Source organism: Ovis canadensis, chromosome 22 (assembly GCF_042477335.2).
Source record: "Ovis canadensis isolate MfBH-ARS-UI-01 breed Bighorn chromosome 22, ARS-UI_OviCan_v2, whole genome shotgun sequence".
Lineage (NCBI taxonomy): Eukaryota > Metazoa > Chordata > Mammalia > Artiodactyla > Bovidae > Ovis > Ovis canadensis.
In genome coordinates this window covers 34,182,005-34,206,462 of record NC_091266.1, presented here as the reverse complement: position 1 = coordinate 34,206,462, position 24,458 = coordinate 34,182,005, and the positions used below count along the sequence as shown (strand labels likewise).

At 43.4% G+C, this 24,458-nt stretch overlaps 1 protein-coding gene and 1 non-coding gene across 7 annotated transcripts in view; both read left to right on the top strand.

Annotated features, from left to right (window-relative positions):
* The window catches only part of MMS19 (MMS19 homolog, cytosolic iron-sulfur assembly component), a 34,221-nt gene that overhangs the window by 4,657 nt on the left and 5,106 nt on the right, over positions 1-24,458 (top strand). The window contains exons 2-19 of one of the 6 annotated variants that reach the window (XM_069568212.1): positions 7,904-7,952; positions 10,070-10,170; positions 10,946-11,031; positions 11,418-11,492; positions 11,905-11,974; positions 12,355-12,483; positions 12,570-12,631; positions 18,781-18,867; positions 19,290-19,364; positions 19,775-19,852; positions 20,513-20,651; positions 20,894-21,048; positions 21,306-21,384; positions 21,790-21,915; positions 22,109-22,190; positions 22,501-22,601; positions 22,725-22,874; positions 24,109-24,264. In XM_069568212.1, the coding sequence (XP_069424313.1) occupies positions 7,904-7,952; positions 10,070-10,170; positions 10,946-11,031; positions 11,418-11,492; positions 11,905-11,974; positions 12,355-12,483; positions 12,570-12,631; positions 18,781-18,867; positions 19,290-19,364; positions 19,775-19,852; positions 20,513-20,651; positions 20,894-21,048; positions 21,306-21,384; positions 21,790-21,915; positions 22,109-22,190; positions 22,501-22,601; positions 22,725-22,874; positions 24,109-24,264 (1,800 nt within the window). Of the gene's footprint in view, positions 1-7,903; positions 7,953-10,069; positions 10,178-10,945; positions 11,032-11,417; positions 11,493-11,904; positions 11,975-12,354; positions 12,484-12,569; positions 12,632-18,780; positions 18,868-19,289; positions 19,365-19,774; positions 19,853-20,512; positions 20,652-20,893; positions 21,049-21,305; positions 21,385-21,789; positions 21,916-22,108; positions 22,191-22,500; positions 22,602-22,724; positions 22,875-24,108; positions 24,265-24,458 lie in introns of all 6 variants that reach the window. The other 5 variants (XM_069568213.1, XM_069568215.1, XM_069568214.1 and 2 more) reach the window with 5 other exon arrangements.
* LOC138428016 (small nucleolar RNA SNORA28) lies at positions 23,206-23,327 on the top strand. The gene has a single exon (XR_011252255.1). It is a non-coding gene; the product is annotated as a small nucleolar RNA SNORA28 (small nucleolar RNA).

The window sequence follows — 24,458 nt, the reverse complement described above, 5'->3', positions numbered from 1 at the left end:
GCAGCCGCCCGCTCTCTACAGCTAGAGAAAAGCTCATGCAGCCGTGAAGACGCAGCACAGCCAAGTACATAGAATTACATTTAAAAGAAATTTTAAAGTAAATAAAGCTAGTGATAGATGGTCCCACATGGGCTTCCCTGGTGGCTCAGATGGCAGAGAATCTGCCAGCAATGCAAAAGACCTGGGTTTGATCTCTGGGTTGGGAAGATCCCCTGGAGAAGGGAACGGCTCCTACTCCAGTATACACTTAAGAATTTTACTCCTAAAGAATGGTTAAAGGGACATGTAAAAGGGAGTAATTTTGTTTTGGAAATCAAGGAAGCCTTCACAGGAGGAGTTGCAATTTGAGCTGGATCTTGAAGAGTTGAAGTTCCTCAGACTGACAAGGGCAAGAAAGAGGCATTCCAAACCAAGGGAGCATGTCTTCAGGCTTGAGGATATGGAAGAGCTTCTCATGTTGAGAACTCCTGTGACTGAATGATAGGAGCTATGATGAAAGGTGAGGCTGGAGGAGACTGAGGGCTAAATCGTGAATGACATCAAGCCAAGGAGTTAGGTCTCAGGCAGTGAGGAGCAAATGGAGATTGGTGAACAGATAATTAATTGTGCATTTTAGATAGATTAGGAATGGATCAGAAGGCTTTTTAAAAAGTGAAATAGTGAGATAAAATTCACTGTAAAAAGTGAGATAAAAATGAGATAAGAAATAAAATTCACAGTAACCACTTTAAGAAATAAGTGGCTTAGTATATTCACAATGTTCCACAACTATCAGCACTCCCTAAAAATTCCAGAACATTTTCATTCCACTAAAAGTGGAAGGGTATTTTGACAGCTGTCCCTGATAGTCTGGTCATAGGGATGACAAGGAAAAAAAGATGAAACTTTGAAAGACATTTCTAACATAGGCGCAGCAAGACTAGAATAAAATGTTAGTTTTAGTCAGCTTTTTTAAAACATCCTCAAAATACTGATTCTAGTTTTTTGCCACCTTACTTACATTTCTCTTACTATTATTTACTGTTGCAACAGCTTTACTGTCTCTTCATTTTTTTTCCTTTTTTTTTTTTTTTCCCTTTGGTCTGTACCACATGGCATGTGGGATCTTAGGTTCTCAGACCGGGGATCAAACCCGTACCCCCTATCATGGAGACTCGGAGTCTTAACCATTGGACCGCCAGGGAAGTCCCCATTTTTTTCCTTATTTTGTATGACTTTTGTACTTCTCTTTTATGTTGGTGCTGCATTAATTCAACATGAAGTCTTTGTGAAAGGATGAAGACTGAAGGGCTGTGCTAGGAGGATTTGCCCGTATACTGGGATTCAAGAGATCACATGCATATGGACGTTTCTTTGTAATTACTGATATAAAGCAGCCAGTGTTGTAATAATACATACTGAATGCTGAAGAGGTCTTTTTCATTTATAAAATGTGAGGCAGGCTATAAGAGTGAGATTGACTATAGGGAGCACAAGGGGAGCTGTGTCTGGTGATGGAAGTATTCTGTGTCTTAGTTTGGGTGTTGGTTACTCTAGGTATACTTTTGTTAAAACTAACCAAATTATACATTTCACTGTGTATAAAGTTTACCTCAATATTTTTTTAATGAAACAATTAGAGGTGACTGAATGGGGCCTAGGAGTCAAGTCTTTGTCCTATAGCATTTGAGGTATTTCCGAAGAGAGACTCTAGCCGAGCATCCACAGGGGCTCTGACGGTCTTGCTGGAAAAGAACGCTTCAGTTCCATGATATTCTTTGCTAGTAAGGGCTATCAGGCCCCTGTGGCTTCCCGCATGCTAACCCTTGTGGCTGCTACTGAAATTTGTTTTCAGATGGGTTTTTCAGCAGAGCTTCCTGGGTTCTGTCCAGGAGATTCCAGAAAAGTACCCTTTTCCACCCTCCCAAGTGGTACCATAATTTGTAACCTGGGAATGGGTCTGTCTCTTAAGTATTGCCATCACAGGATGGGGTGTGGAACCTAAGTCTCAGTGCCTTGGTTTGTCCTGTTAGTCCAGCTGCTGCCCCTTCCCCCACCCCACTGCTTGCAGATTTTGTCCCTTGGTTCTTTCTCAGGAGCTGGGGCAGCAGCTGGGCCTTCCACATCCTGGCATGAGTAAGGCTAAGAGTGCCTGATGTCTAAATTGGTGCCAGTCACGAGCTGTGAATCCCAACTAGAGCACTCCCTTTCTCAGTCAGATTGGGCTTCTTACTCTAGTACCAGATTACGCTTCTGCCCAGCTCAGCTCACAGCTATTGTTCAGAGACCACACACTTAAGGGGAACTGGAGTTTCGTTTTCTCAAGCCTCTTTTTCACTTAGCCAAAGTCTGGTCTTGGCGAGAACTGACTAATTAGGTCTTGTGTTTAAAGGTAGGTGGGTTAAGGACCCAGAACAGACTATGGAAGTAATTCCCTGATTGCCACACTTTATTGAGCTAAAACTCCTCTACATTAATCAAACACATAGAAGATTGCTAACCTTTCACTCTTAGTTGCTCCTTTGAAAATTTCTCCTATAATAATTCTGTTAGATCTAAGTGAATTACCATTGTGCTGTTAAAATTGCATTTTCAAAAATATACTCACGTAATATACTCACGTGGTACAACATTCAAAAGGTGCAAAAAGACCCACCGTGAGAAGTCTTCCTTTCATCCCAGGATGGCATGCAGGTTGTGGCAGATGAATTACCTGTATTACTCAGTTCAGTTCAGTCGCTCAGTCATGTCTGACTCTGTGACCCCATGGACTGCAGCATGCCAGGCTTCCCTGTCATCACCAACTCCTGGAGTTTACTCAAACTCATATCCATTGAGTCTGTGATGCCATCCAACCATCTCCTCTTCTGTCGTCCCCTTCTCCTCCTGCCTTCAATTTTTCCTAGCATCAGGATCTTTTCAAATAAGTCAGTTCTTTGCATTAGCTGGCCAAAGTATTGGGGAGTTTCAGCTTCAACATCAGTCCTTCCAATGAACACCCAGGATTGATCTCCTTTAGGATGGACTGGTTGGATCTCTTTGCAGTCCAAGGGACTCTCAAGAGTCTTCTCCAACACCACAGTTCAAAAGCATCAATTTTTCAGTGCTCAGCTTTCTTTATAGTCCAGCTCTCACATCCATACATGATAACTGGAAAAACCCCAGCTTTGACTAGACGGACCTTTGTTGGCAAAGTAATGTCTCTGCTTTTTAATATGCTGTCTAGGTTGGCCATGATTTTTCTTCCACGGAGCAAGTGTCTTTTAATTTCATGGCTGCAATCGCCATCTGCAGTGATTTTGGAGCCCCTCACTATTTCCCCATCTATTTGCCATGAAGTGATAGGACTAGATGCCCTAATCCTAGTTTTCTGAACGTTGAGCTTTGAGACAAGTTTTTCACTCTCCTCTTTCACTTTCATGAAGACGCTCTTTAGTTCTTCTTCTCTTTCTGCCATGAGGGTAATGTCATCTGCATATCTGAGGTTATTGGTATTTCTCCCGGCAGTCTTGATTCCAGCTTGTGCTTCATCCAGTCCAGCATTTCTCATGATGTACTCCACATATAAGTTAAATAAGCAGGGGGTGACTATACAGCCTTGATGTACTCCTTTCCCAATTTGGAACTAGTCTGTATTATTATACTACTCATGTATGATATATCCTCACTAAAGGGAGCCTTTTGATGAAAGTGAAAGAGGAGAATGAAAAAGTTGGCTTATAGCTCAACATTCAGAAAACTAAGATCATGGCATCTGGTCCCATCACTTGATGGCAAATAGATGGGGAAAGAGTGGAAACAGTGGCTGACTTTATATTTTTGGGCTCCAAAATCACTGCAGATGGTGATTGCAGCCATGAAATTAAAAGACGCTTACTTCTTGGAAGGAAAGTTATGACCAACCTAGACAGCATATTAAAAAGCAGAGACATTACTTTGCCAACAAAGGTCCATCTAGTCAAGGCTATGTTGTGGATATGTGTGGATATGAGAGTTGGACTATAAAGAAAGCTGAGCACCAAAGAATTGATGCTTTTGAACTGTGGTGTTGGAGAAGACTCTTGAGAGTCCCTTAGACTGCAAGGAGATCCAACCAGTCCATCCTAAATCAGTCCTGGGTGTTCATTGGAAGGACTGAAGCTGAAACTCCAGTACTTTGGCCACCTGATGCGGAGAGCTGACTCATCTGAAAAGACCCTGATGCTGGGAAAGATTGAGGGCAGAAGAAGGGAATGGCAGAGGATGAGATGGTTGGGTGGCATCACCGACTCAATGGACATGGGTTTGGGTGGACTTCGGGAGTTGGTGATGGACAGGGAGGCCTGGCGTGCTGCGGTTCATGGGGTCGCGAAGAGTCGGACACAACTGAGTGACTGAGCTGAACTGAAAGGGGACATGGAGGGCAAGCTGATTCAGTGTTTGAAAAACAATATTTTGTCTGGAAACTGTTTCAGGCTGAAGGCAAAACTGCCCATAAGTACTGTGCTCTGCTTATGAAGTTGTTTCTCACAGAGGTGGACAACTCCAAAAGTAATTTATAGCTACACTAGGGTTGAAAAGAATAAAAAATGGTAGATAATGGGAGCCAAGTTCCTCACTGTCCAAGAAACAAATTATAAATAAGCAAAGGGGAAGGCTAGAATGGGCCCTGTGGTACTATATTAGAGTGGAGACTCTAGTATAATCTTTTATTTAGTTTGATATATATGGATAGGTACAGAAATAATGATAATGTGTGTATACACATAAGTTAGAATACGAACATATATTTCCCAGCTCTCTCTGCCGAGAAGGGCCTAGAAGCAGTGATATCACAGTAGCAACAAGTGCAGCTACTTCTGTATGTTGGTTTTTAATACCATTCTCCAATAAAAAGAACCAGGACTTCTTGGGGCAAAGGCTGATTTAAGGGTTGGGGCAGGGAAATTACAACATGAACCTTTAGTATTTTGTAGTGCCAAAAGGGAAGAAAGCACTGTAAAAAAATAAAAGGATAGGGTATGTCAAAGGGATGCTGGTGCCAACCAGTGTAAAAAAACTCCAGATGGCTAAAGATAGAAAATTGAGCAACGAAATAGCCTAGTATTGGATTATAACCCAAGGCATAAAATATGCATGAGCCTATGCTGATATAAATAACTAAATAAATGAAGGGAAGAGATGAATCTTCCTTAGAATAACTCCAAATAACATAGATAAGTACTCCTTCTAAGAAACGGAGCTTAATCTCCCCTTTGTCCTAAGTCACTAAGTGTGGACTCTGGACTTAGTGACTCCCTTCCAAAGGAAAGAATCCGGGAAAAGGAAAAATAATAACTGTATGCGTGGTGCAGAGACCTGCTGGCACTACCTTATCCAAGTGGTCAGAGTTAAAATCACCAGTGATAAGTCGTGTTGATATATTGTACCTGTGATAGGATGAGATGAGAAAGGCACTTTACCTCTGTGCCTGTTATTCTTACCCGACTCCATAGCCCCAGGATAAACACGAGGAAAACATTAAAAAAAATTTCATCAAAAGACGTTTTATGAAAATATTGATACTTTTTAAAAATACCAAAGTCGTGAAAAACAAGGAAGGTTGAGGGATTCGTTATGACTAGTTGCAGTGTGATATCCTTAACTGGATCCTGAAACAGAAAAATTACATTAGTGGAAAAATTGGTGAAATCTGATAAAGTCTAGAGTTCAGTTAAAAGTAATATACGAATGCTCATCTCTGTTAGTTTTGACAAATGTACTATGTAAGATGTTAACCTTCAGGGAAACTGGGCAAGGAGTATATAGGAACTCTGTACTACCTTTACAACCTTTTTTCTTTAAACCTAAAATTATTCCAAAGTAAAACCTTTTTTTAAGTCTACCTCTCAACCCCATTGGATTGCAAGCAGATCAAATCAATCAATCCTAAAGAAAATCAATCTTGAATATTCATTGTAAGGACTGATGCTGAAGCTGAAGCTCCAGTACTTTGGCCACCTGATGCAAAGAGCTTATTCACTGGAAAAGACCCTGATGCTGGGAAAGATTGAAGGCAAAAGGAAAGGCGGGTGGCAGAGGATGAGGTGGTTAGATAGCATCACCGACTCAATGGACATGAATTTGAGCAAACTGGGAAATTGTGAAGGACAGGGAATCCAGTGCTGTAGACTGGGCTCATAAAGAGTTGTACAGGACTTAGTGACTGAACACACACACACTCATTCCCCTAGCTACCAGTCTCCTTCCCTGGAGACAATCAGTGTTACTAACTCCTTTTATCTTCTAGAGATATAAATAAATACAAGTAGAAATCATTCCCCCCCTTTAAAAACAATGCCATGCACATACTATATATTAATACTATTTATGTACACTCTATGTTCTGCTTTTAAATCTTGTTCCATTATTAGTAGAAATATATAGGTTCCTCAGCCTTTTTTCAATTTCTTTTTCTAAGTTAGCTACAGAGAATTCCATTGTATGGGTGTACTATAACTAATTTAACTGGTTTCTTATCATTGATGGCCATTTGTTATTTACAGTCATTTGCTATTATAAACTACTCGAAGTGAGAAAATCTGTACATGCATTATTTTGCACTTTTAAAAGTAGGTAGGTAGGGTAAATTTTGAGAAGATTCCCTGGGTTAGAGCATATGTATTGATACACTTGTAACTTAGAAGATACTCTCAAGTTGCTCTTCCTAGGGATTTCTCTGGTGGTCCAGTGGCTAAGACTCTGTGCTTCCAAAGCAGGGGGCACGGTCCACAGCCTGGCCAGGCATTCAGATCCCTCATGCCAAGTGGATGGGCCAGGGAAAAAATGCCCTCTATAAAAAGGTTGTACCAACTCACATGGCACCTGCAGCATTTGAGTGCCTTATTTCTGCCTATCATCACTGAACATAGAGTTACACAAAATGTTTGATCTTTGCCAGTCTGTTTGCATTCCTGTTGTTAATATAGTTGAGCATCTTCTGGTCTTGCCGATTTTTAAGTTGGTTGTTGGTCTTTTTCTCATTGATTTGTAGAAGCTCTTTTTATATTAGCAAAATAGCCTTTTGTTATAAGAATTGCATTTATTTTTTCCTAGTTTGTCTTATGATTTCTTTTCTTGCCTTGCAGAAAATCCAGGTTTTTTTTTTTAATGTAGCTAATTTTAACTAATCTTTTCTTTTATGGTTAAAGTATAACTTTATATTATACTTAGAAATGTTCTCCTGTTTTTTTTTTTTTTTCTTTAATCCATTTGAAATTTACTTTGGTGAAAAATTCAGAGCCATTGGTTTTTTTGTTTTTGTTCTTTTCCCCCAAATATCCAATCATTACAACATCATTTATTGAATAATCTGTTTTATCTGGAAGAACCGCCTTTCCGCTCTCATTCTTTTTCAGAATTTGCCTGATTATGTATTATTTTCTGCACTCAACTTTCTCACTTGTGCTTTAAAGTTTTCACCATTCAGATATTCACATTTTTCTGTTCAGTTTATATTGAGGTATTTTTCTCTCTCTTTTAAAAATTTTATTTGTTGCTATTATTACTCTTTTCCTTTATATGATTTTACAGGCTAATGTACATATATGTGGAAGTTCTTAATTTCATATTAATTTTGTACCAAGCCATCCTAATGAGTTGTTTTGCTTGTAATATTTTTTCATGTATTTCTCCTGAATTTTCCTAGGTAAACAATCAGGTTACCTACAAATGATATATTTACTTTCTTTTCAGTGTTTATACTTGGAGCTGCATATTTGAAGTATTATGAAATGCCTCTAGTGTGGAGGGACTCTTGGCAAGCACAGTGGACCCCCAGGTGTGAACCCAGGATAGGCAGAAACATCGGCAATAGAGACATTAAACCCTAGGGTGGAGTTTTTTGTCCTTACTGTTGTTGTTTCATGTTTTTGTTTTGTTTTTTGGTTTTTTTTCTTTCCTCTAGATGTGAAGTCTGGAAGCTATACAGTGTTACAAGTGGTGGAAGCCCTTGGGTAAGCGACGTGCTCCAGAACAACTTTCATCAGCCCTGGCAGTACACACTGAAAACAGTTATTTTGTCCTCAGTTTCTTCCACTGTAGCCCAGTTCCTCCCTCCCCTTCCATATTAGTACCTCAGGCTAAGCCTATGTTTCTCTTGAAAAAAGTTTCATGCCAGCTGATTGAGACCCTTGACGAGGTGTTGAGAGCACAGCCTGTGGGCCGCAGTAGCTCTTGCATCAGCCCGCAGGTTTAGGTGAAGGTGGGTGGTTGAAAGCCATTGAATGTTAATGCTTCTTTAGCCCCACCCTCCCCCATTGCATCCTAGTCAGCCTGCATCTGACTCAGACCCCTGTGGGCTCCACCTGGGAGGCTGACCTGGCACGGGATTTCCCACTGTAGGAAAAGGCTTGGAACAACAGCTGGAAGACCACTGTTCAAACCAGATATTCCAAGCTCCAGAGGAGGCATGTGCTTATAGTCTAACGCCTACTCTTCTTATATTTTGTACTTGGAAGACCATTTAAAATGGAAAGTCTTAGTAGCAAAGGTTGTTAACTGTCATAGCTAGTGTGTCTCTTAAAACAGAGAAAAATAGAAAATTGGGGGGAAGATGGGAGAGTAGGTCACTATTATGCATTTCTCCCATATGTTGTTGTGGCCTTGGTTCATTTTTTTAAAGTAACAGCTTTATTGAGATATAATTTACCTATCATAAATTCACCATTTAAAAGTGTGTATTAAAAAAATAAATAATAAAGTGTGTATTCACAGATTTGTGTAGCCATTAGTTACCACAGTCAATTTTAGGACATTTTCATCACCCCAAAAGAAACCCCACACCTATTAACAGTCACTCCCCATTCCTTTCTCTTCCTTGCACCTGGTAACCGCTAATCTACTTTGTTTCTGTGGATTTACCTATGCTGAAAATTTCAGATAAATGAAATCATACAATAATATATAATCTTTATGATTGGCTTCTTTCATTTGCAATAATGTTTTCAAGATTCATTCCTGTTGTAGCTTGTATCAGTACTTCATTGCTTGCTGAGTAATATTCTGTTATACAGATATACCACAGTTTGTTTACCCATTCATCAGTTGAGGGATATCTGAGTTGTTGTCACATTTTGACTATTCTGAATAATGCTTCTGTGAGCATCTGTGTGCCTTGGTCCATTTTTAAATGCACAGCTTTCTGCTTCTGAGTGGGGCCCTTTCTGTAAGCTCCTATCCCAGGTATCCTGTCAAGGCTGATCTTTTCGGCCCCAGCTCCTCTAGTACAGATACTCTTGGGACTTCGCCGGTGGCTCAGGGGTAGAGAATCCACCTGCAATGCAGGAGATGAGGGTTCGTGGGTTGGGAAGAGCCCCTGGAGGAGGAAATGAGGAAATGGCAACAGTATTCTTGCCTGTAAAATTCCATGGACAGAGGAGACTAGGGGGCTACAGTCCATGGGGTAGCAAAGAGTCGGACACTACTGGACGACTGAGCTCAGCAGGATAAGGTACTCTTATCCTTGTTTCCTTAAGGTACCCTGGCCAGCTCTCCTTCAGAAGTCTTCTGCCTCCTTCATTTGCTTAGATTCCTTGTGGTATGTTTAAATGTAATCTCTGTGATTTGTTTTGAAGATAAATCACCTTGTTGTTGCTTCAGCCTGGGTCCTCCCGTATCAATAATCCTAAATAGTTAAAGCCTTTATTCTGACCATCTTACATAGTACACTTCCAGTTGTAAAGACTATAATGGTTGCTTTAATAGTGATATAGTTATTCTTCTCCTATTTTGGTAGAAGTTGCCATCTCTTGAGCCCTGTGGGTAACTGCTAAGCTCTCTTTCAGAGGAAAGTCACAATTGTATCACTGAGGAGAAAGAGTAAACCCCACACCCAATCGGTGCCTGGAGACAGACACTTCTGTTGGCTGTGGTGTCACTTATGCCCCTGATGACACCTCCAGGCCAATCTGGGGATTGGCCTTACTGTTGTTTGTAATGCTGAGCGCCTCCAGAGTACCTTCCTGGGCCAGCTTCCATGCCCAGGGGCTGAGTGTGACTGACTAATTGCAAAATATTTACTTCCGAAGTTTGAACTGGGTGATATCGGGCTCTCTATCTTACTTTCCCCCAGGTCTTCTCTAGAGAATCCAGAACCCCGAACTCGGGCACGTGGAATCCAGCTTTTGTCACAGGTGCTCCTCCAGTGTCATTCCTTGCTCCTGGAGAAGGAAGGTAACTGGTAGGCGTGCTGAGCCTTCCTTGTCTATCAGGCGGGTTTACCCGGGAGGGAGGGAGGGACATAAGGTATCTTCGCACTCCTAACTCAGGGTCTTCACACCGCACTAGTATATGTGGCAAAGAAGATAAGAATTGAGCCACAAGACACATAGATTTCAAATGTAGCCTTAGACAGTTTTTTTTTTTTTTCCCTAGTATGTCTTCTATCTGTAAAATGGACAAAGTAGTGTTTCATAGATGGAGCAGAAGAGTAATGAAATATCAAAATGCTTTGAAGTCCTGAGGGAAAAAACCCACAGCTTATTTATCTTCCTTAGCAGGGGTGGGCAAACTACAGCCTGTTTTTATAAATAAAATTTTATAAGCATATAGCCATGTCCATTTATGAACCTGCTGTTTATGCTGCTTTTATGTTACAGTGGCCCAGCTGAGTAGTTGTGACATACTGTGTCTAAACACCTAAAATATTTACCATATGGCCCTGTGAGAAAACATGCCAACCCAAGTTCTGTAGAAAGGCAGTTCTCAGGTTGAGAATGGGTTTGATTGTGACCTCTATGTGAATGGATGACCCAAGATGTTCACCTGTTTTCTTGACAGATAAGGAAGGAACCCCCAAATGGGAGGGCTTGGGACATACCTAGGTGAAGGAGGCGATTTATAGTGAAGCCCAGGCAGGAACAGTCCTTAGAAACTTTGGGAAGAAGCGATGCCAGCGGGCCCTTCTCCAGCTTGTGGAAACTAATGCCTGAATTTCTGGTCTGTTCAGTGGTCCACCTGATCCTGTTCTATGAGAACCGGCTGAAGGATCATCATCTCGTGATCCCGTCTGTCCTGCAGGGTTTGAGGGCACTTGTGAGTTCTCCTTTTCTGTATTACATACCATGTTTACAGAAATCTGTTTCCAGTGAATTCTCTCCTTCCCCTTAGTGGGTGAGACTTCGGGTACTTCAAAGCAGATGCCTAGATATGGGGCTAAACTAGTCTCAGCCAGCTCCACTTCTGTTTTTAGTCTGGAGAGTAAAAGTGTCCTTTGGGGACTGGAATTCAGCGTCAACCTGGAAGGAGCTGTAGAGACCTAATCAGCTTGAGAAAAGGGCCCTTATTTCTCACCGTCCACATGTCTTCCCCAGCCTGGATGTTGTAATTCCCACTGCAGTTAGATAGGCCTGTTTTAGGCTTGAAGGCTACACCAAAATTTCCAGACTTCCCTCTGTGTTCACACTTCTCTTCTCCCCCAGAGCCTGTGTGTGGCCCTGCCCCCAGGGCTGGCAGTCTCTGTGCTTAAAGCCATCTTCCAGGAGGTCCACGTACAGGTGAGTGGTAACAGTCACCTCGGTATTGTCTATCTTCCAGCCCTTGACATAACTAGAATTACATGGCAAAAAAAAAATTGCCTTCTAAGAGTTCTGAACTCTTACAGGCCTTTGACCATATTTGCCTGCTGTCCCTTGCTACTGTATAAGGAGAGGGAGGCATGCAATTACATCTGACCTGTGTCCTCTTACACCTAAAGAAAGTGAGGCACGTAGGAGACAGGTTTTGGTTATTGGTTCCTCTGCTAGACTGCTGGACCAGACCCATACCTTTTCTCTGCATTTACTCTGAGGGTCATCTTATTCTGGTATAAAGAGAATTACCCAGTTAGAGACGGTGAAGCAGGAAATAGTTTTGTCAGCTGAGGTATTCTTTGGGCACTTACTTTACTTTCTTGTCTCTCCTACTAAGTCCCTGCCGCAGGTGGACCGACACACAGTCTACAGTATCATCACCAACTTCATGCGAACCCGGGAAGAAGGTAAGAGGCAGGCTTTCAGGAGACCTAAAAAGTGAATGCAACTTTTCTTCCCCCTTTACCAGGACTGAGTTTAGCCCAGAGTGATATAAAAGAGCCAGTACTTTGAGAGGAAGATAAAGGGAAACTGGGAGTCACTCACTCCCCAGCAAAAGAAAGAAAGGGTGGGGTTTGAGCTGAAGTGTTAAACTCCTACCTCCATAACCATTATATATTGTGACACATCTTCTCTTCACTGAGAACTCTCTTGGAATAGGAAAGCAGAAATGGTCAGCTCTGGGAGGCGTGAAGAGGGAGGCAGTGAGAGAGGGAAAACGCAGGCCAGAAGAAAGCCCCACTTTCTATCTTGTGGGACAGTAGTGACCTTGTTCTCTCCTCCCTAGAGCTGAAGGGCCTAGGAGCTGATTTCACCTTTGGCTTCATCCAGGTGATGGATGGGGAAAAGGATCCCCGTAATCTTCTGGTGGCCTTCCGCATTGTCTATGACCTCATCTCCAGAGACTACAGCCTGGGTACGTCCTTGCAGTTTTGGATTAGCTGGTTGGGGCTTGTCAGAGGAAAGGCTTGTAAGTCCTCATTCTTTCTCTGTTGCCTTTAGGACCTTTTGTGGAGGAGTTGTTTGAAGTGACATCTTGTTACTTCCCTATTGATTTTACTCCTGTAAGTAGTACCTTTCATTCATTCATTCATTCAAATATTGAGTGTCTGTTGTGTGCCAGGCCCAGTTCTAGGCACTGAGGGTACAGCAGTGAACAAAAGAAACGATCCCTGCCCTCAAGAACCTAACATGTCAGTCAACTGGGAAGTGGAAAAAAAAAACTTCCTAAAAATGTACTTAGTGCTTAGAGCTACAGGATTGTAGAACATGATTCATGTCCTTGAAAGTTGAAACATTTAAGTAACAGTAAGAGATTATGGACCAAAACAAGTGGTGGTACAGTTGTTCAAAGACAGAGTTCAGTGTGAGCTGGAGTAGGCAGGAACTGACTCACAGATAAAATAGGATTTCAGCTGGTTTCTGAAGGATGTGTAGCATGTGGTCCTGGATTCTGAGGGCACATCTCAGGCAATAGAAACAAAGAGGACACAGTTGAGCATAGCATGCACAGGAGGTGTTTGCTCTCATGCCTCAGCCCTTCTCCCACTCTGCATCTTGATTTACCTTCTCTTTCCAAATACTCAGGGTCTCAGCACTATATGGGTATGCATGGTATGTAGATGAAATGAAAGGAATTATACCACACACATCAAATTTACATCAGAGCTCAGTCGGTAAAGAATCTACCTGCAATGCAGGAGACCCCAGTTCGATTCCTGGGTCGGGAAGATCCACTGGAGAAGGGATAGGCTACCCACTCCAGTATTCTTGGGCTTCCATTGTGGCTCAGCTGGTAAAGAATCCACCTGCAATACAGGAGACCTGGGTTCAATCCCTGCATTGAACCCTGGAGAAGGGAAAGGCTGTCCATTCCAGTATTCTGGCCTAGAGAATTCCATGGACTGTATAGTACATGGGGTCTCCAAGAGTTGGACATGACTTGAGTGCCTTTCACTATTGACTTTCCCTGCCTTTAAGATAAAAAGCCATTTTTGCCATAGGGAATTTCTTAGCAGCTTATTTTAGCTGACATCATGTTGCTGGGGCCACCTCTCTCCTAATATCCTTTTCATTGCTTTTGTAATCAGTATCACTATTTCTGCTCAGAAGTATTTAAGCCTTTGAACTCTTGAAAGCTCTTGGTTAGGCTGCCAGATTTCTCTGTTTTTACTTTCTTTATTTTGTGTTTGTTTTGAAAAGATAACACGTTCACAGGATTCAAAATACAAAAGGTACAAATAGGTGAAAAATCTACATACCATCAAGTTTATTTCTCCATTGTCAACCAGTTTTATCAGTTACGTCTGAATCTTACAGAGCTTTCTCATCCATGTATTAAAAAATGCTCTTCCCTTTCCCCATAAAAATGGTAGTGGATTTACACATTTTTCCTCTATTTGCCATTTTCACTTAGCAGTATATCTTGGAGAGGGTTCCATAACAGTATATAAATTAGCTCTTTATTCTTTATGACTGTGATTTTCCTTTGCATGGACATACCTAATTAATTTTACTTGTCCTCCATGGGACAAAGGTTTTTGCTAATCTTTTGCTGTTACAAGCAATGCTGCCACTTAACATACCCTGCCTGTACATGAATCATTTCACACATATGTGGGTATATGGGTGTAACACTAGGATAAATTCCTAAAATTTAGGAATGTGTGCTGGAATATATGCACTTAAAATTTTAGGGTGGGCAAGAATATTTTTTTTTTTGAAAGATAGTACAGTGAACATGATGCAACATTTAGAGAATTAAGCCTCTTTACTGCCGCCAACCATTTTCCTTTCAGAGATAATCATTGCTCCCAACTGCTTATATATTTTCTCAGAGATGTTCTAGGAAAAACAAGTTTATAGATAATAATTGGAAAATTTCTTTTATTTGAGCAGAGTTGTGTGTTTTTTTCCACAGTGTGGTCTATGGGAAGCAGAAAGCTCTTGTCAGTTAAAATAGGGACACCTGGCTTTCAGTGTTAAATTTGTGTTAAAAATATTCTCCACGGTCTTACCAATCTGTACAGGCCACTTGCCATCACCATCATGAATCACAGCAGTGTAAGTTAGGGCCAGATAGCTGCTGTTTTAGACTTTGTGAGCCTTATGTTCCCTATTGAAACTCTTCAGCTCTGCTGTTCTAGCACAGAAATTCCCTCGCCGCTGGAATGTGGTACACTGGCTGTATTGCAATAAATATATTGATGGACTTGGGAATTCACATTTCATGTAATTTTTATGTGCCACAAGATATTATTTGATTTGTTTTTCAACCATTTAAAAATGTAAAAACCAGTCTTAACTTAGCCATACAGTCTTAGCTGGTTGCTTCCTACTCTTAATGCAGAGTCAATACTGAATCTTTCTTTCCCATCATCTAGGGATTCCTTTATTTTTTCTCTTGGATCAGATCTCCATTTTCTGTGTTTACATATTCCTCATTTTATGGTTGATTCCCTCATTTTGGTGGTGCTCGTCCCTTATGAGCTTCCCGTGGGTGTAAAAAGAGTATAAAATGTTTTCGTTTTTTTAAATCTAGAATCTCATCATTCTTTGCTCACACTTATCGATAATATGGGTATAAAATTGAAGGCATTGCTATATTTACTTCTAATTTTCAGTTGCTGTGAAGAAGTCTGAATTCTTTCTGCTCTGCAAAACTTTTATGTTCACTTTTCTTCCCTCTTCTTGGGAAGCTTTTAAGCGTTGATTATTTCCCCCCAATATTTTGAAAATTCACAGTGATGTGCCTTAGTACAGGTCTGTTTCCACGCATTGTACTGGGTGCTGTGAGGTCCTGTCGGTCTGGAAGCCCGCGTCCTCCGGCCTGGGAGGACTTCTTGGCATTCTCCGTTGCTGCTGTCTTTGCCTCTGTTAGCTCTCTGCTCCTTCCTTTGGGAACTCCTGTCAGTCTGTTACCTTTTCTTTCTTATTTCCTTCCTTTACCTTCTTGTCACTTTATAAGAAATTTTTATTTTCTATCTTTTCTATCAGAGTCCAGGCATGAAAAACAGAAACCACTTTGGCTTTTAAAAGAGATAATTTAATGCTGGAAGTTGTGTGTACGAGTTATAGGCGAGCCGAGAAGCCAAACAAAGGATAGTGAGGCAGCCTGTCAACAGCAGAAAACCATTACCACCCTGAGGCTGGAGGGACAAAGAGGAAAGTTGATGTTACTGGACCTCAGGGGCCAGCCTATGACAAAACATAGGCCTTCAGTGGGACCTGGAGCCAAGGAGGAGATGCTACCAGTGGTGAAAGTGTCCACTAAATAGAGATGGGAAGAAGTGTCCTGGGTTTTCCTTTCCTTCTAACCTGCGTTCATCTGCAAGTGCTTCCCATTGACTGAAGCTCGGCCATTGTGGGAACCGGGAGAATGCAGCCTACGGTGGTCAGCCTGAGGAAGGGATCCGAGGGCAGAAAGGCCCAGGACCAGCACATCTCCCAGCAGCTGATTTTGTTTTTCATTTCTGCACTCATGCTTTGAATTTCCCAGGGCCTTTTATTGTCATTTTTGATGATTTGAATGTTTTTCGATTTTTTTTTAATAGCATTCTATTCTTATTTAACCCATGAATGAATTACTTTCTTACCATTCTTGAAAACTCTCCCCACATGTGTGGTCTTTGTTTCATCCAAGTTTCTTATTCAGTTTATGTTGTTCTCTGTTTCCAGGTTAGAGGCTTTCTCCAGATACCTCGTAATCCTTGGGAGTTTGCACGTGTTTCAAAGTGAGGATTATAAAGTTGAGTGGGAGCTCTGAGCACATAGAGTGGGCTGATTGAGGATGAACTTCCCTATAGAGTGGCTTACATGGACAGTTTGGGAACCCTCAGGTTGCAGGATCTTTATTCCCCATCCAGGACTTTGGCAGTGAAAGCACTGAGTCCTAACCACTGGACATCCAAGGAATTCCCACTTAGACCTCTTTTGATTCAGCACCCAGGCCCTCAACTGCATTTTTGTCTCAGCTCTGTCTCACCTTCTCCAAGAATTAAACCCCCAGATTCTGCTGCAGCTAGGAAGGACTTGAGAAGCAATCTGGGAGGTCAGACTGCTCCTCTAACCCCACTCCCAGTTCCAAAGGTGCCTGGTACTGCTGGTTGCAAAGCTTTCTGAGGAGACTGTGTGGTGTGTATGGAGAGTTACTAAGCTTTCCCCAAGCCTACTGAGGAGTCTGTTGTCTTGGCTCTAAGTCATTTTCTTCTTACCAGTCTGCTTTTACAATTTTGTTGCTAATATCTCTTGTCCTGTTCACCCTTCAGCTTTATATCTTAAAAAAAAAAGAAAGAAAAGAAAATTCCCTTACTGCATTTTTGGTGGGATTTCTAAAGAGGAAAAGGAAAATCTGATTCATGTTTTCAGTCTCCCTTCTTGACATACACGTGGCTAATAGGCACATGAAAAGATCCTTAACTTTGTAGTTATTCAAGAAATGCAAATTACAAATATAAAGAGGTACTGCCTCACACCTGTCAGAATGAAGTAAAGTGAAGTGAAAGTCTCTCAGTCCTGTCTGACTCTTTGCAACCCCGTGGACTGTACAGTCCATGGAATTCTCCAGGCCAGAATACTGGAGTGGGTAGCCTTTCCCTTCTCCAGGGGATCTTCCCAACCCAGGGATCAAACCCAGATCTCCCACATTGCAGGCGGATTCTTTACCATCTGAACCACCAGGGAAGCCCCTAGTCAGAATGGCCATCATCAAGAAGTCTACAAATAATAAATGCTGGATAAGGTGTGGAGAAAAGGGAACACTCCTACACTGTTGGTGGGAATTGTAAATTCAGCAGCTGCTATGGAAAACAGAATGGAATTACCATATGACCCAGCAGTCCCACTCCTCTGGTATATATCTGGAAATGAGGAAAACTCTAATTTTAAAAGATACATGCAACAAAGTAGAGGACCTAGAGGTTTTCATACTAAGTAAGACACAAAAAGACAATTATATGTTACCATTTATATGTGGACTCTAAAGAATAATACAAATTAATTCATTTACAAAGCAGAAACAGACTCACAGACATAGGAAAAAAACTCTACAGTTACCAAAGGGTTTTAAAAGAGGTTGGGGAGGAATAAATCAGGAATATAGGATTAACAGGATATATAGGAGTTCAGTCCTAAATATTCATTGCAAGGACTGATGCTGAAGCTGAAACTACTTTGGCCATGTGATGTGAAGAACTGAGTCATTGAAAAAGACCCTGATGCTGGGAAAGATTGAAGGCAGGAGGAGAAGGGGATGACAGAAGATGAGATGGTTGGATGGCATCACCAACTCTATGGACATGAGTTTGAGTAAACTCCAGGAGTTATTGATGGACAGGGAAGCCTGGCATGCTGCAGTCCTTGGGGTTGCAAAGAGTTGGATACTACTTAGCAACTGAACTGAACAGGATTAACAAATACATATCACTATATATAAAACAGATAAACAACAAAGGTTTACTATATAAAACAGGGAACTATATTTAATACATTATAATAACCTATAATGGAAAAGAATCTAAAATATATATATAAATGTATATAACTGAACCACTTTGCTGTACACCTGAAACTAACACAATATTATAAGTCAACTGTATACTTCAATTAAAAAAAAATCTGCCTTCTTGATACAGAAATCATCAGTGCTTTTATATTGCCAGGATTACAGCTTTTTATAAGGGTGGAAAAATAGAATTGTCCGTCAAAGGGAGATTATCCAAATAAATTGTGGCTCAACCACACAATGAAATAATATCAGCCACTAAAACAAATGCTATGAAAGAATAATAACAGGAAAAAAATGTACCTAATGTATTAAGTGAAAAAATAGATGGCAAACCATATGTTCAAAAGAATCACGGTTTCTAAAGCTATATATATTTTAAAGGGAAAGTGTCTACCAATCACATAGTCATCATACTCTATATACAGAGAAGAAAGTTGCACCAGAAAGTTAAGGGTGCTTATCTCTGAGTGGTGAGATGATAGATCAGATGAAAACTGCATGATCAGATAGAAAATAAAGCCCCAACAGACAGAAATTCCCAAGGAACAACACGAAAGAGCAAGCTGTCTTCCTTCTGGGGCCTTGTACCACTTGTCTGGCAATTTGGCTGTAAATCTCACCCTGTTCTGCAGGGTTGGTAGGTTCGGTCCTGTGTCCAGGCATGGTCTAAAGAGATACACAAGGCCACGCCTCTTCTCCCTTTTGCAGCCACCTAATGATCCCCATGGCATCCAGAGAGAAGATCTCATCCTGAGTCTTCGAGCTGTGCTGGCTTCTACACCACGCTTTGCTGAGGTGGGTCTGGCCAGAGTTAGGGCATGTAGCCTCAGGCCTCAGAAGGGTCTGAAGAAAGAACAGTTAAAGGCATGGAGGAAAAGAAAGATCCAGTATACATTCTAAGGTATGGCATCCTGCAAGTGTCTTCAGACTTCGAAGTAGAAAACTTTACCATCTCTTCATTTAAGATAGTAATCCAGTCCCTATATGGTGCACTCTTTTGAGATTCTTTAGCTTTGCCAGCTAGCCCACTTTTCAGGTCACTAGGAGTCCGGCCATGGCTTGGGAGGGAGATTGGCTTACAGTCACAACTCCTGACTCAGTGCAGCTCGGTGACGTAGCACCTACCCCGGGGGCTGATGACAGCGAGGACGTGGTGGGCTGGGTGCGGCTGCAGCGCCAGCCACATCCCGTGCTCGGTTCTTCCTTCTCTCCCACAGTTCCTGCTGCCCCTGCTGATTGAGAAAGTGGACTCCGAGATGCTGAGTGCCAAGCTGGATTCTCTGCAGACTCTGGTGAGTGATTCTTCTGTTTTGAGGACCCAGCTGTCTTTAGACAATTTAGCAATGCTACAGGATTATGGACTGATTCTTAGAGAGCCGGGGAGCTGTTCCCTGGGCGTCAGGAGAGGGATACTCAGGGTCTCAGCCTGTAGGTTGACCTACAGCCCGCAGCTGCATTTTGCCCTGTTCTGTAGTAATAGAGTGGCAGCTGAGGAAAGGCTGACCAGGGCTCCCTCTTCATGCTTGTTTTCATCAGTTGGGGCGAGATCCTGCTTTTCAGTGATCTGGGTAGGATGGTTATGAAACCCTGCTGGTTTTACTGCTGAGAGCCGCCTCTTTCAGGTGCCATTACGCTGAGGGGGCTGCACATCCCAGGAAGCCTGAGAGTATAGACTGCCGTTAACCTCTGCTTTCCCTGGCAGAATGCTTGCTGTGCCGTGTACGGACAGAAAGAACTAAAGGACTTCCTTCCCAGCCTCTGGGCTTCTATCCGCAGAGAGGTGAGTGTCACTTAGATAAACTGACTACTCTTAACTCCTAGTTGTCAGGTCAGGCATGAGGGGAGATAACACACCCTGTCCTTTTCCCTCTGTTGCTGTGCCTGGTTATTCAGCAGGAGAGCCAAGGGGCATACTTTAGTTGAATGAAATGGGTAGGGCCAGCTGCTTCCTGATGACATGATCAGTCTCCCATAGTGCCCACTTCCTGTCTTTCCTTGGTAAAGGGCATAGGTCACTCTGAGTAGAGGGGGAGAGGAACAGACTTGGGGAAAGGGATCCCAACAACCACCACTCAAGGTCGGTATTCAGTTTCTCAAAAAGTACGTGGGGACGTCCCTGGCGATCCAGTGATTAGGACTCCATGCTCTCAGTGCAGGGGGCATGGGTTCAGTCCCTCATCGGGAAACATCACCCACATGCTGTGCAGCATAATCAGAATTGAAAAGGAAAAAAAAGAACTATGTGTATCAATATCCTAGTGGTACTAAGGACCTAGTGAGAATGCATCAGTTGAGATGAAATTCATGTGAGGGGTTAATTTCCATTGTTGTGCCCTAAAGGTTCTCACCACCCTCTCCCCAAAAGGAAATAGGCAGCAGGTGGGTAGGGTCTCACCTGGTGCAGGCTCACCTCAGTAGCCATGGGATCCCTCCCTGACAGGTGTTCCAGACGGCAAGTGAGCGGGTAGAGGCCGAGGGCCTGGCGGCCCTCAACTCCCTGACTGCGTGTTTGTCTCGCTCTGTGCTGAGGGCCGATGCTGAGGACCTCCTTGACTCCTTCCTTAGCAACATTCTACAGGGTAATGGGGCATGGCAGCTAGAAAGGGGAGAGCACACAACAGAGGGAAATTCCTTAAGGCCAGTGACCTTTCACGAGTGCCCCCAAGTTCAGTGATTTGCATACTGGAGCCCTGCTTTGAATTGAAAGAAATTTAAGTGATAACTGCTAGTCCTGGGGCTGAGCCTCCAGCTTCTATGACCTGCAGGGGAACCGGGCAGCATTCAGCCTACTCCCCAGGTCTGTGATGTGCTGCCTTTCTAGACTGCAGGCACCATCTGTGTGAACCGGACATGAAACTGGTGTGGCCTAGCGCCAAACTGCTGCAGGCGGCTGCAGGTGCATCTGCCCGGGCCTGCGACCACATCACCAGCAACGTGCTGCCTCTGCTGCTGGAACAGTTCCACAAGCACAGCCAGGTAAGGAGGCAGAATCTCTTTAGGAAGTGATGGGACCCTGGGCTAGCATGGCGCTCTCATAGAGAAAGCTATGTTGCGCTTGGGCCTAGATATAGCAGATCTTGGGTTTTGCTCCCATTAGCTGCTGCTGGTTCCCTTGTTCACTCTCTTCTTCACACTCTTACGTACAACGATAATTCTCCCCACTTCCATAGTAGCAAGACTGAAATCCATTAAAAGGTAGTCTTTGACCCCCATAACCCCTTAAAACGTTACAGAGCAACCAGCGGAGGACAATCCTTGAAATGATCCTGGGTTTCCTGAAGCTGCAGCAGAAATGGAGCTATGAAGACAAGGGTGAGGCTGCCTTCTAGATGTGCTGTCCTGGGGTGCTGAGCGCTGCAGCCCTGTAAATGAGGGCAGGCCGGGAGTGCTATAGAGAAGGAGCCTAGAACAGCCGACCTGTTGTTCTCAAGTTGTAGCACAAGAGAACACTTAAGAAATGAGCCCTGTTCATTTTTTTTCCTAGTGTACTTCCTGGATATCCAATGGATTAAATTCTTTAAATCTGTCCCAGCAGTTCCCTGGTCCAGTGGTTAGGATTCCATGCTTCCTCTGCAGGGGGCATTGGTTTGATGCCTGGTTGGGGAACTAAGATCCCATGTTCCATGTTGCACAGCCAAAAAAAAAAAATCTGCCCCAAGTTATCTTTGTATCGGTGCTGAATGAGGTTTCCCTCTAACCTGGACTGTTTCTCCCTAGATGAAAGACCTCTGAGTGGCTTCAAGGACCAGCTGTGCTCACTCTTGTTCATGGCCCTGGCAGACCCCAACACCCAGCTTCAGCTTGTTGGCATTCGCACACTCACAGTGTTGGGTGCTCAGCCAGGTACACTTAAGGGAAAGAGAAAAGATTGGAGCTTTTGGTCCCTTTCCTGTGGTTTTCTGTCTTAAATAAAGAGCAGTCTTTATTCCCTGGTTCTCACAATTCTGTATGATTTGGGATTTCTAATAGGATTTTGGGAAGGATGGTGGTGGCTGCTGGGGAAGAAAGATGAGGTTTATGTCTCCTTCTAATACAGATCTCCTGTCTTCTGGGGATTTGGAGCTAGCAGTGGGTCACCTGTACAGACTGAGCTTCCTGGAGGAGGATTCCCAGAGTTGGTGAGAATATAAGACAGCAAGATAGAGCCAGCTATTCCAGGCCGCTGTGCTCCTGACCCTTGGCTTTCCCAGAGGACATGGAGTCTGTGCTTGGCTCTGGCTGCTAACTGGTTGGAGCGATTGTTGTGGGAATGTTCTCTTTTGGGGGGCATTAAGAAGCCCTGTCCAACTTAGTGGTATAGGTACTCGAATCCTGCTTTTTTAGAAAGGTGGTCTCAGAAGCCCACGCTCCTGAATCTGCCGAATGGGAGGCCTAGGCAAGAGAGCCACGGAGCCAGCTCAGCTAATGCTCACCTGCCCTGTGCCCCAGCAGGGTGGCAGCACTGGAGGCATCAGGAAGCCTGGCCACTCTCTACCCCGTGGCCTTCAGCAGCCACCTAGTGCCCAAGCTTGCTGAGGATCTGTGTTCAGGTACGTGTCTCTGAGCTTCTGTGGCTTGCTCCTTCCCAGGGAAGTTGGTGGGGCGGGGGTGGGGGGGCTTCCTGCATGCTTGCCATCACACAGTGAAACCTGATCTCCTGGGTTGCTTTTCAGAGGAGTCAGATTTGGCTAGAGGGGATGGGCCCACCAGGTGCTCCCGACATCCACGCTGTCTGCAAGCCTTATCAGCTGTATCCACACATCCCAGCATCGTCAAGGAGACGCTGCCTCTTCTGCTGCAGCATCTGTGCTGGATGAACAGAGGTGACTACAAGAAACAGTCACTGAGGAGCTGGGCTGGAGAGGGAGCTGCAGTCAGCTTTGGAGTTGATGTGTCTAAAACAGTGGTTCCAGTGATGGCTCTAGCAAGAATCACATAGGAACTTGAAAAAATGCTGCCTGGCCTCATGCAGTCCAACTGATTCAGTCTCTACGGAGGGATGGGATTTGGGCAACGATTATTAAGAATGCCTCGATGATTTTAGTGTGGAATCCATTGAAAAGCACCACTGTAAGGCTATGCTACTCAAAATAGAGTTCATCAACCAGGAGCATGGGCATGATCTGGGAGCTTATTAGAAAAGCAGACTCATGCAAGCAGCACTCTGTAGCAGATAAAATTGTCTGACACAATTTGAGCTTGCTATAGAAAGAAAGTCTAACCTATTCCAGTATTCTCTTCTCTGTGCAACAAGGCATTATGTAGACTTAAACAGCGTTCCAGCTGAAAAAAAAAAAAAAGCACAATCTCAGGCCCCACTGGTCAGAATCTGCATTTTAGCAGGATCTCCCGGTGAGTTGTACACACCCTGGAGTGAGGAGCACTGCTCCTTACAAGCGACAGCAGCTGTGGCTGTTAGGAAACTGTGCATGCCCGCCATGGGCCCTCACTAATTCCCCAAGCTCCCCACTCTGTACTGCCCCGTCCTCTGCGGTTGATCCAGTCAGCAGAGGATGCTCCAGTGCCTGATACACAATAGAAAGAACGCTGGATTCAGAGCATGGCCCGGGTGTGTGACCCTGGGAAAACCACTGCTAATTTATTGAGCTTTCACATCCTCCTCTATAAAATGGGGGAAATGATACTGCTGAGGGGGTTGTTATGAAAACTAAAGGAGGATGTGTGTTTGACCCTTAAAGCAAGTTTGTACAGCACAGACAGATTTCTTTTCACTGGGTAAAAACTATAGTACAGCATGATCGCAGTTGGTTGAGTCCACAGATGCAGAACTGCAGATATGGAAGAACCGCTTCAAGGAGGATTATAACTGACACATATATCTCTGGGTGTGCAAGAGGGTAGCTCCCCTCACCCCCACGCTGTGTATCAGTGCTTCTGTTGCAGAGCTGGCAGGGCAGTTCTCCGCTCCTGGATAAAATGACTTGGCTCTTTATATCAATAAGATACTTATCTTTGATTATTCTTCCTATATCCCATATCTGACAGGCCTGGGAGTGCTTTTAAGAAAACCTTACAGAAAACTTTCTCACCACACAGGGAATATGACTCCAGGAACCAGTGAAGTTATTGCTGTCTGTCAGAGCCTCCAGCAGGTGGCAGAAAAATGCCAGCGAGACCCCGAGAGCTGCTGGTACTTCCATCAGACAGCTGTCCCCTGCCTGCTTGCCTTGGCTGTGCAGGCTTCCACACCAGGTAACTTTCCCCTTCTCACCCCTCCCTCCTTTCACCCCAGCCTGTGCACTAGTGGTGAACAGCACTGCCACCTGCAGGGTTTCACTGGTATTGCATCTTGTACCAGCAGAGGTGTCCTTTGAATTCTATGTTCACATAATGAGATTTCACTTTAAAAGGTGCCAAGCTGACCTCTGGAAAGAACCAAAATCTAC